The sequence below is a fragment of the Cetorhinus maximus genome, chromosome 16, assembly GCF_964194155.1.
Source record: "Cetorhinus maximus chromosome 16, sCetMax3.hap1.1, whole genome shotgun sequence".
Taxonomy (NCBI): domain Eukaryota; kingdom Metazoa; phylum Chordata; class Chondrichthyes; order Lamniformes; family Cetorhinidae; genus Cetorhinus; species Cetorhinus maximus.
The window spans coordinates 46,155,284-46,167,675 of NC_135894.1; the positions used below are offsets into that span (position 1 = coordinate 46,155,284).

Consider the following 12,392-nt stretch of genomic DNA (forward strand, 5'->3'; position numbering starts at 1 on the left):
TAGTGACCAGCAATACAATGGGCAGAACAGGTAATGTGAAAGTAACATCAATTCAGTTTAATCCTTCTTACACAGTGAGGATGATTTGGGAACAGAGAAGACGAAACTCAGATTATGCCATGCACCAACCTCTTTGCAAGGTTTTGTCCCTTGAAAGTTTGGTGGATATTCTAAAAAGTGAGTGAGCAACTGAAGCTTTGATAATGGATGTGGATAGAATTAAGATGTAAAATGGTTAACATTTGTGAAAGTTGTACTTGAATTTAAAGTAAATATCATCTAAAAGGTGTAAATTAGGATAAGTGAGTGGGTGGTTTGGTGGTTAGCAACAGATGTACTGCTGACACCGGAGGTAACACCCATTTTACCATTTTATCCTCCCTGTCTGTAAGGTAACACTTTTTATCTGTAACATTTACATACAGTACGAAAGAACAAGAATTGCTATGAAATACAACCAGTAGGAATCGTCAGGATGGGTTTTATTCATCATGCAACTGCTCTTTTGGCATTAAACATGAATGGTAAGTACTTTATACAATTGATTATATATTAGAGGAACAAATTAAAATCATTATGTAAAAGTAGGGAAAGATGCAAAAGTGAAGTGATAATATAGAGGTAGTGCTGAAACTCTTGTCATGGCCATGTAGAGTAGAAACTGGAAAGGCATAATCACACTACTACTTTTGCATTTATGCAAAGTGGTTTTTGGTCTGCTTAGAGGTGTAAATGACAAGTTCCAATCTGACTCCCAAGCGCAGTACAGGAGAGCTGTGGGATCTCTTCCAACAGATATTGTCACACCACTTTAGCTTCAAATGAGATGTAATGTAAGTTCAGCACAGTGCAAACCTACATTCAATATGTGTTCAGACGGCCCACCTGGGACATTTTTAAACTGAGGGGTCATTTGGAAAGATAGCTGAGGAAGATCAAATGTCTTCTGCCCAAGGCAACAACAACTGGTATTTATATAGTTCCTTTAAAAATATCCCATTGTGTCCTACAGGTCAAATAGCTAAAAACTTGGCCAAGAGATGGGTTAATGAGGGTTTTAAAGGAAGAGAATTAGAACAGAAAGGAGCTGATGGTAGGAACTCCAAAGATTGGGACCAAACTGGGGAAAGGCATAGCCACCAAACGTTGGAATGGAGGGAGGGGAATGCACAATTTATTATATAATGCTGCTGTGTAAGTATGCTACTGTTAACTGGTTGATGGTGCCGTCTAGTCTCCTAATATTAAATAAAAGCAGTTACACAAAGAGTGGAGCTCTGCACACGCCTTCAAGCATGCAGAGTGTTCAACCCATAACATAACTCGAGTCTTTCAACTTATTATCACACTCTACAGATCCTAGTCTGACACCAGTATCTGGAATATAAGTAGTAAAAGAATGGATGCATGAGGAATATCCAGAGGGAGTTGTTAAATTATGGCAAATACCGATAATCCGGAAAGTACTTTCATTCATCAGCGCAACTTTTAGATTTCCATAAACCCATACATGGAGCATGCTTTGGATTATTTTTGGGTTACAACATGATGCTTTCTGAACAGGAAAATATACCTTAATCAATGTACTGCATAAATTCTGTATTGTTAAATACACTAGAGTGATTTAATCATGGTTCTCTTTTCTGGGGTTCAGATGAAAGTTACAACCTGCTCAAACTTTCTGACATTGAGCCGCTCAAGTTGATTATCCTCCTTACAGTTTTTTCATTTGTTCATGAGATGTGGGCATCGCTGGCTAGGCCAGCATTTATTGCCCTTGTTCAGGGGGCATTTAAAAGGCAACCACATGGCTGTGGGTCTGGAGTCACATGTAGGCCAGACCAGGTAAGGATGGCAGATTTCCGACCCTAAGGGACTTTGTGAACCACTTGGGTTTTTACAACAATCGACAATGGTTTCATGGTCATCATTAGACTTCTAATTCCAGATTTTTATTGAATTCAAATTTCACCATCTGCTGTGGTGGGATTCAAACCCAGGTCCCCAGAGTATGACTCTGGGTCTCTGGAAAACTAGTCAGTTGCAATTATAAAGGAATATAAAGAAACTTTATATCATAATATGCGGTAGATTGAAATGACCACCTATAAACTCATTCTTCTGAAAACAAATTCATTACTGTTGAATAAAGAATGATAAATTCTGTTGTGAGACAGTCTAAATAATTTGAAGAATGTGAAATTCAAGTTGTTGCAAAACTAACGCAAAAGTCTGCAGCACAAAGCAGTGAAGAGAAATGAAGAGTTCAGAAACATATTAATTTTGTGAGACCAGATGGAACAGGAATGCTATTCAGGACAGTGATTGCACTTTGAAAAGTACTTGGCTGGCCGTAAAGTGCTTTGAGACAACCCATGGTCGTGAAAAGTGCTTTTCTTTTCCACAAGAATAACATCGGTTGCTGTGCTGTCTAGCCGGGCTACCCACCTCCACCCTCTACTTCATAATTGTCCTCCCCACCCCTACCCCCACCTCCCCCCACCGGATTGCCCAATGCTGGCGAGCTGCAGTAAGGACGTCTATTCAGTGCACACTGCTCACCTGTTGCATGGCCATGAGACCTGAGCCTAAATTTGGTTCAGTTCTCACAGCAGCATAAAAGGGTGGATGGAGAAACCTCACCAGCAACGTCCCCCATGCTTTGAGTGGAAGTTGAATTTTTCTTCCCATGTTTCATACCATCAAATTGGGCAGTCTGCCTCTTCGGTATCACCTTTTCTCCACATGCCCCCCCCAACACCAACAACCCCACCACTCCCCTACCCCCACCCTGCACCACCTCCCTACAACACATCACGTACAGCCTCTGCAAAGGTTGGAAACTTTAAAAAATAATTTCTGAGCCTTTAAAAGGGCTAACACACCTTTGGCCTATCCTGCAGCCATTCCCTTTAGCTGGCCAAACTCTATTAAACTTTAAACTGCTACACTATACACACATGATTCCCATCCCTCCCACATATAATCAGTGGCACCAGGAGCTTATTTAAATGCTATTCATGGGTGATGTCCATTCAGTCTAGCTCCTCATTCTTCTGGCATGTGTAAAGGCATGAACAATAGGATCTTGGCAGCTTTTGAGCTGGGATCCTAAAACAGCTGAGGATAGCTGGAGAGCGGCAGTGCCCATGATGTTCCGTGATTACACCTATGCAAATGGAAACTGATGTGATGAAGACCTGTATCTGCTTTCCCACCATATTTTCTCTCACTAGTTCCAGCAATAACTGTTTTGCATCTGAACAGACTGTGAAACCTCATGTGTTTAAGAATATGAGCACATTTACTTTTTATCATCTCGTTTTCACTAAGAGCTGTGCAATTAATGACCTTAATTCATTTTTGCTGGGATTCAGCTTTGTTGATTTTAAAAATGTCTATAAAATCTGCTAAATTAAAATCCCCATAAACTAGCAGGATTTATAATGTTGGACAGATGTTTGTTTTCAGTCATGTTGAATTTGAAAAGGTTTCGAATGCAGTGTTAGTTTTAGCCTAGATTTTAATTAGCCAGATGTTCACATGTACTGGCACTGGTACATGTACATGTACTATACATGACTGTCATCTCAACTGAAGCATTTTTGCACTTTGTGGTCAGATACAGGTCATAGGAATAATGGTGGTGTCGTGGGCAAAGACAAAACTGCACAAATAATTATACCAGTTAAGGAAATCACCCATTCTGTATTGTTATGATCAGGCACAAAGGTATTAATTGGCTCCCCTCTTTTCCCTCTCCTCGTTTGACCACAATAGGTTTTTTAAAAACGGATATACTTGCCAATTCAGTGCAGGTTTAACTGTTTAGGCACTGTGATCGTAAAAGACGCAAACAGGCAGGTTTTCTTGAGTTTTGACAAAGAGAATAGCTTTTATTGTACTTAACCAGGTCTAAGTAAAATAATAAAATATGCTCTGACCTTCACACACACAGGTACACTCGAAGTTCACACACACACAAATAGATTACAGGGTGAGGAATGATAGATTAAGCAAGTTACAGTCCAGTAAAATTAAAGGGGTATACAGTTCATGGAGGTTGATGATTTGGCTGGCTTCAGGCTGAAATTGGCAGTCCTGCTGCTTTCATTTGGTGGTTCTGATGCTTCTGGTGTCGAGGCGATTTAATGATGCAGACGGACAATTTATCTGTTCTTCTGGAGACTGTGCTGCTGGGTTCTATCCTTTATATAAAAGCTCTGTTTTCGGCAGCTGGGTTAATCATAATCAGCAGATAGGATTCAAAAGCTTGTAACTTGAGTGGAGAAAGAGAGAGGAAGGAAGCCACATTGGGTCTTTATCCTTCAGCATCTTGGCTGCTTGTCCTATTCTGCAGAGAAAGCAGGTGCTTAAAATACACAGAAGATTGGGTTGACACATGACCTTACCTCTCTAACTGCCTAGAGTTCCAAATATGGTTATTACCAGTGTATTCTTGTATTGTAGCTTGATTAGATCATGTCTGGGAATCCCTCTCTCAGTCAGGGTCAGTGGTTCTGTCTAATGGTTTGTCTCCACCCAATTGAGTACACTGGTGAGTATACACTGTGCTAATGGATTATTAATGTGTTTCCTTCACAGTCCCCTGAGGTCATTGGCTTTGGTGGGTTTTTTGCAGACAGGTAGACTCAATCTCATTGGTGATGGAATGTGAAAAGCACAGTGATGCAAATTGTGTAGCCATCTTTGACTGTGAGCTCAAGTCACTGGAATGTGGCTTTGTCCCTTGTTTAAAAGAAAAAAAATCTTTTAGGAGTTGCCAGTCAGTAGATTCAAAAATAGGTCTTTTTTGATATAAAGCATGTTCTCATGACAGTATCAGTTCTGGCTGTCCTTTATTTTAATTCTAACCTAAGAGGAGCTCCCTTAAGATCTTTCAGTGAAAGTAAAGACAATTTAAACCAGGTTTCAGTTATTTGCTATTTAAAATGGGTACAATGCTAAATTATTAATTATATATATTTTTATAGAAGGTCTTAGGAATTATTTTAAATTTTACCAGGAGCAAATTAATAGAGCAGCGTTTTTTTGTCTTGAGGGCGGGCGCATGCCCAGCCTGAATGGGAGTAAAAGCATGCACCATATTTCGGTCGGCGCCACGCACAAGAGTTGTCGGCACACCTGCTGACAATTAAGAGGCCTATTAAGGTCCTTAAGCAAGCAATTAAGTAGAATTTTTCTCTGCCCAGCCAACCTTACGGTTGGTGGGCAGGCGAATAGGCCAAGCAGCCTTTGCATTTTTTGGGAAACCTCATCCACAGCGTGATGGGGTTTCCAACAGTAAATAAAAAAAACAATGGGGAGGGTTTTATCCCTGTTGTGGGGGCTGGGCAGAAGCGGGCGCAGGCGGGCGTGCAGACAATTGCCGCCTGCGATCGGCTGCGCGCCGCCATTTTATGTGGGCCGGCCAATTAAGGCCTGCCCAGTGTGACACGCACCTGGAAGCGCTGTGTGCTCCCTATGTGGGTGGAGGGAGTAGACTGAACCGGGGCCTGCGCTCTTTCGCGCAAGCTCGTGAAAGAGCGCAGAAATCTCCCTGGGGCACAGAGCTGCCTCAGGGAGATTAGTTTGATTTTTAAAAACTTAAATAAAGAAAACAAAACTTAACACATGTCCTGTGAATGTTATTTAAAAATTTTATTAAAGTTTAGAAACCTTCATGAAACCTCATCCCGCCCGTGGATGAGGTTCCATGATAAATGCGAAGGCTGCCTGGGCTCTTCGCCTGCCCGCCAGCCTTAAGGTTGGACGGGCAGCTCTGTTAAATTATTTTAATTGATATTTAAATGGCCTTAATCGGCCTTTGACAGTTTGGCGGGTGTGCAGCCGACTCTGGTGCACACCCGCCGAACTGAAAATCTGAACAACGCACGCCCGATGTCACCGTGCGTCATTTTACGTGTCGGCGAGCGGGGCCTACCCCCGCATGCTGACCCGAAGATTCTGGCCAACGAAATTTTTAACATCATTTTTAACATGTCCCTCTCTTCAGGTGACTGAGTCGCATGTGAGGACATGTTTATATTATTTGTAGAATCTTTACTTTTATTTTAAAAATCTTCAGCTCTCTGAGGCAGCTCTGTGCCTTCAAGGAGATTTCAGTGAGCGCACCCCTGTGAACTTCAGCACTCGCGCTCCTCCTGCCCCCACCCTGGCAGCGCTGAGGCTGTCAGCATGCGTTTCACACTGGCTGGCCGTTAATTGGCCGGCCAGCGTGAAGTCGCGGTTGAAGCCTGATCGCAGGTGGCGGTCCATTTTCTGTCATTCCCGGGCCCGCCGGCCGCACCCACCCAACAAAGGGAAAATCCTGCCCATAGAATTAGCTAACTTTCTGAAACTGACTTCTAATTTCAGTTTCAATTAGTTATATTTTTGCTCTGGCTGAACCTCCAAGCCTTCATTTTGTGTGTAAGTAGACTAAACATGACACAACTGTGTATTACGATATGCTTAAACGCAAAATATTCCCCGGACAATATGTTGTACAGCTGCAGTGGTGTAAGAACCTCAATGGAGTTAATAATACAATGCTAAGTGCCCATTGTATTACTGTGCACTGGACACAGCCAACCTGTATTATCAGACACTGAGGCCTGAGGTCTCCCTCATATCATAGATTGGGCTCAGTAGAATTGAGGGCCTGTCCACCTGGCACCTGCTAAGCTCATTAAGTCCGGTGAAAAATTTTAATAATGTTCCCACTCCACAATATATTCTTACCACCTGAACAACACTGCAGGACTGCAGGAGTTCAGCTCCCAAATATAATGGGAACATAACGGGAAGGTTAACCCATTGATCCTTGCTGGTTCCTATAACAGAAAGAGGAGCTTGTTTTGCAGTTGGAAGTAGCTGCATGCTTCATTATTATGGCTAATCACAAATTCATAAAGCTGTACCTCATTTGGTCTTAAACAGGACTTATCTAGGTCCTAAACAGGTATCTGGTTGGCTATTTCTCTCTATCTATCGATTTTGGAGGAGAAAGACATAATCAGAGAAGCCATGCAGTAGGTATCGAAGATGATTGTAACCTAATGCATTTTGCACATATTTCCTCTTAAAGAGCATTACCATAAAATAAATGGAGATAAAGAAAACCTACCTCCACCAGTGCCAAAAGAGGGCTTATGTAAGTTTGTGAACATACATTCTTCCTATCCTAGTCTCAAACACATAGTCCACCCAGCTGCACAACCTTGTAAGAACTCTGCTTTCCTGGAGCTTTGAGTTTTTGTGCATTCCCATTGCCTTCACCCCAATATTGGTAGTCGTGCCTTCAGCCATTTGGAATTCCTTCCCTAAACTGCTCCACCTCTAGGGTCCTCTTTAAAATCTATCTTTTTAAACTGAGCTTGAACCACACATTCTAATTTCCCCTCCTTTGGATGGGTGTCAATTTGTGTTGGATTAAGTTTCTGTGAAGCATATTTGGACATCTTCTGACATTGAAGATACTATATAAATGCTAATTGTTGTTGTTGTAATATGCTAATAAGGTGGTGTGAATTACAGCAGTCAGTGATGCGCATAATCAGCGAGTATGTTCTGTTCTACAATTCTATTTTTTTTTAGATAGAGAGTAGAGATAAGTGAGTCTTTTTTGGATTGGCAAACTGTAACTAGTGGAGTGCGACAGTGTTCAGTGCTGGGGCCTCAACTATTTACTATCTATATCAGCTGAAGGAACCAAGGCCAGGATTTTTCAGTCAGCATGTGGGGGCAGGCTCGACACGCTGGCATGTAAAATGACGCACGATGACGTCGGGCGTGTGTCCCAACATCACCGATCACCGGGCCTTCTCGCGATGTTTCATTCGGCGGGCACACGCCGGAGTCAGCTGTGTGCCCACCAATAATTAAAAGGCCTATTAAGGCCGTTAAGGAACTAATTAATTTCAAATTTACACTGCCCGTCCAACCTTATGGTTGGTGGGCAGGCGAAAAGGGCAGTCAGCCTTTGCATTTTTTAGGAAGCCTTATCCACGAGCAGGATGAGGTTTCCTAAAGCTTTTACAAATTTAATTTAAAAATTTTCTGAAATATAAAAATATGTCCCATCTCATGTGACACAGTCACAGTCACATGAGAGGACATGTTTAATTTAATTTTTATTCAACTTATTTATTTCAAAAGTGCTTCAATTGGAGCTGCCTCAGGGAGATTGAAGTGCTCTTTCACGCGCATGCACGAACGAGCGCTGGCCCCGATTCTCCCTCCTCCCTCCACTCGCAAAGGTAGCAGCGCTACGGCTTGCATCTTACGCTGGGTAGGCCTTAATTGGCCCGCCTGTGTCAAATGGCGGCGCAGAGCCGATCGCGGGTGGCGGTGCGCTCCGCAATCACGACTGCCCCCACCCGCTCCTGCCAAGCCCGCTCAACGAGGGAAAAATTCTGGCCCAGATGTATGGTAGTAAATTTGCCAATGACACAAAGACAGGTTGGAAAGTAAGCTGTCAAGGGGAGGTAAAAAGTCTACAAAGGAAGTTGGATATATTAGGGAGTGGGCAAAAATTTGGCAGATGGAGTATAATGTGGGAAAATGTAAACTTATCCACACTGGCAGAAAGAATAGAAAAGCAGTATAGTATTTAAATGGAGAGAGATTGCAGAACTCAGTGGTACAGAGGGATTTGGGTATTCTGGTACATGAATGACAAAAAGTTAGTATGCAGGTACAGCAAGTGATTAGGAAGGCAAATGGAATGTTGGCATTTATTGTAAGAGGAGTGGAATATAAATGTAGGGAAGTTTTACAGGAGCTGAAAAGGCCTTTGTGAGACCATATCTGGAATACTGTATACATTTTTGGTCTCCTTATTTGAAACAAGATATAATTGCATTAGAAACAATACAGAGAAGGTTCATTTGACTCATTCCTGGGATAAGGAGCTTATCTTATGAAGAAAGGCTGGACAGGTTGGGCCTTTACTCATTGAACTTTAGAAGAATGAGAAGTGATCTTGAAACAAATAAGATTGTGAGGTGATTTGATAGGATTGATAGCAGGAGGATGTTTCCACTTGTGGGAGAGACTAGAACCAGGGGACACAGTTTAAGAATAAGGGGTCTACCGTTTAAGATGGAGGTAAAGAGAGTTTGTTTCTCTCTCAAAGGGTAGTTAGTATGAGGATTTCTCTTCCCCGGAAAGCAGTGGGGGCTAGTTCATTGAATTTATTCAAGGCGAAGTTAGACAGATTTTTGATAGACAAGGAAGTCAAGGGTTAAGGGGGGCAGATGACAAAGTGGAGTTAAGACACAACTAGATCAACCATGATCTTACTGAATGGCAGAGCAGGCTCGAAGGGCTGAATGGCCTACTCCTGCTCCTAAATCCTATGTTCCTACATTCTTATGTCTATGAGAGTGGAGAAAGTGGAGATGATCAATAATTTCAAAAGGAAATTGGATAGGCACTGTAACGTACATCTATGAAGGGTGTTTCTCTTGTTGTGCTAAAAGTAAAATGTGGATAGTTCTGTTCTGTGGATTAAAGTATAAGTTGCCTACAAAGATAGTGTTTAGTCAATGGTGCTTTTAGCCATCTTAAGACATGAAACCTTGTTATCATCCTTAACAGCGATTAACCAGAAATTCAAATTTCTTATAAAAGTTATTGATCTCTACAGGAATCATAATGCAACTCCAAAATGTGTCAAAATGATTTACAGCCAATTAAGTGCTTTTGAAGTGTAGTCAAAGTTGTAATGTAGAAACACAGATCATGCACAGAACTTGCTAATGTCTCAGAACAGAACCTGACCTCCAATCATCTTGGAACCCCTTTGCCACTGGGATCAAGGCCCCGCTCTGCCGAGACCATGTAGTAATCGGCATGCAACAACTACCCCACTTTTAAAAAAAATTCACACAGGCATCTTCCACTCATCAAAATGAAATTTAGAACCTGGAACATCAGGACCCATATGGAAAACCCCAACAGTAACAAACCTGAGTACCACACTGACACCATAGTTTGGGAAGTTAGGTGCCTCAACATCGACGTTGCCGCCATATCTGAGACATGACATACAGGAAAGGGACAACTGAAGGAACAAGGTGGCGGAAATTCCCAATGTCCTTCAGGGAAGGAAATCTGCCGTCCTTACCTGGTCTGGCCTACATGTGACTCCAGATCCACAGCAATGTGGTTGACTCTTAAATGCCCTCTGAAATGGCCTAGCAAGCCAAGTTCTCAAGGGCAATTAGGGATGTGCAAAAAATGCTGACCCAGCCAGCAACGCCTACATCCCGTGAACGAATAAATTTTAAAAAATATATTTCTGGAAGGGCCTTTCAGAAGAGGAACGACACCACCACAGAGTTGGCATACCATCAAAAGTGAGCTGGCTGGTGCCTCAGCAATTCCCTCTGTGGGATAAGTGAGCGCCTCATGACTGCTCAGCTCAGCTCATCCTAATGAGGAATCAGTATGCCACTGTCGTCAGTGCATATGCTCCTACACTTGAGGCAACAGACAAGGCCAAGAAGGGGTTCTACAGCAACATTGAACAATCCCCGAATGATGAGTCTGGCCACGTTACCGCAGAATGCTCCAAGTAGTTAGACCGTGCCGTACCACCTATTCCTCATGGAAAATTTATGCAGAGAAACACCTTTGACCACAAGTCCATCAGGCAGTGGTCGGCACAAAACGTCCTAGAGACCCTAAGGGAAAAGGAGATGGTGGATCCTGTCGGATGGTTCCCCGAGCAGACTGTCAAAGTCATTTAGCAGAATGCCTCATCGCCAGAAGTTTCCAACAAGCACCAAGATGTAGCTTGGCTGGTTGTGAGAAAGGCCCTCCCCATCAGATCCTTCCTACATGCCAGAAGACTCACCCCCTCTGCACGTTGCCCTCGAGCTGGCTGTGGTGGGGAAGAGGCTGTTGTTCACCTCCTTGTGGAATGTGCCTTTGCAAAGAAGGTCTGGAGAGTGAGGCAATGGTTTCTGTCAAGGTTCATCCCGAGCAGTTCTGTGACACAGGACTCTGTGCTCTACGGGCTGTTCTCAGGGACACACACTGAGACAAACATCAACTGCAGCTGGAGGATCATCAACTCGGTGAAACACCCTCTTTGGTCTGCCTGAGAATTGTTGATCTTCCAGTGCAAAGAGTTGTCCCCGATCGAGTGTTGCAGACTGGCACATTCCAAGGTCCAGGACTACGTGCTGAGGGATGCACTAAAGCCTAGGGCAGCCGCCGCAAAGGTGCAATGAGGAAAAGTCGCTGCCTAAGACCTTCCTGCCATAGTGCACCGAGGGGCTGGGAATTGTTTACAGCCCCTCGGGCTGCATGACTCAGAAGGAATGTATGCATTGAATACTAAATGTGTCATAATTGTATTGAAGCACCTCAGAGTGCAACACGATGTATGTTGATAACTCTACTGTCTGACTGTCTGCAATGACCATATTGAAATGACTGTAATATTCATTGATTGTATTGAAACACTTCATGATCCATGTGAAAAAGTTGAATCTGATTTTGTGATGGCCATTTAGAAATGTTTTGTAATGTTCTTCCAGATATTTTATGAATAAAGTACATTTCTTCAAAAAAAAATTGAACAATCCCCAGCCTGAGCCCCAGCAGGTGAAAAAACTAATCCTCCTTGGAGATTTAAATGCCAGAGTTGGGAAGGGCATGAATCTCTGGAAGGGTGTGTAGGCAAGGAAGGAGTAGGGAAAGTAAACTCCAGCAGAGTCCACCTCCTGATGAAATGTCTAGAACATGATCTTGTCATAACTAACACCCTGGTCAGCCAGCAAGACAAGCACCAGACCTCATGACAACACCCACAGTTCAAATACTGGCACTTGCTTGACTATGTCGGTGTCCAAGCAAGGGATCGCAGAGATGTTCATATCACCCGCATCATGACAGATATCCATGACTGCTGGACTAATCATCATCTTATCTGATTTATCATCTCCATCAACCTGGCCCACAAACAATGGTGACAACTGAATGTGCCACGAGAAAATTAATATCAAAGGCTGCAAGGATTCCACCAAGCTGACCATTTCAGTCAGTGCCTCAGTGCCAATCTTAAGCCACCAGGAGCAATTGTGTGCCCATTGTGTCTAAAGTCCACCATAACAAGCACTTGTGAAGATGCCCTTGGTCTCTCTATCAAGAACAGCATGACTGGTTTGACAAAAGCAACCAAGAGATACAGGATCTAATCAACTGCAACTGCAAAGCTTTCAGTGGTTGGAAACTTCACCACAACTCAAGGGAAAAGCAGCAGTCCTACAGGTGGTTGAAGGCAGCTATACAACATAAAGAACAAATGGCGAGTAGATAAAGCACGGTGGATCCAATAACTCAAGGATACCAATGACATGCATGATTTCTTCAGTGCT

At 42.9% G+C, this 12,392-nt stretch overlaps 1 protein-coding gene across 2 annotated transcripts in view; it reads left to right on the plus strand.

Moving 5' to 3' along the window:
* Nucleotides 1-386: 386 nt before the first annotated feature.
* LOC144691947 (uncharacterized) overlaps nucleotides 387-12,392 on the plus strand; it is a 76,313-nt gene continuing 64,307 nt past the window's right edge. For both annotated transcript variants that reach the window (XM_078560512.1, XM_078560511.1), the window contains exon 1: nucleotides 387-524. In XM_078560512.1, coding sequence (XP_078416638.1) covers nucleotides 476-524 — 49 coding nt within the window. In that variant the 5' untranslated portion in view covers nucleotides 387-475. The remainder of the gene's footprint in view (nucleotides 525-12,392) is intronic.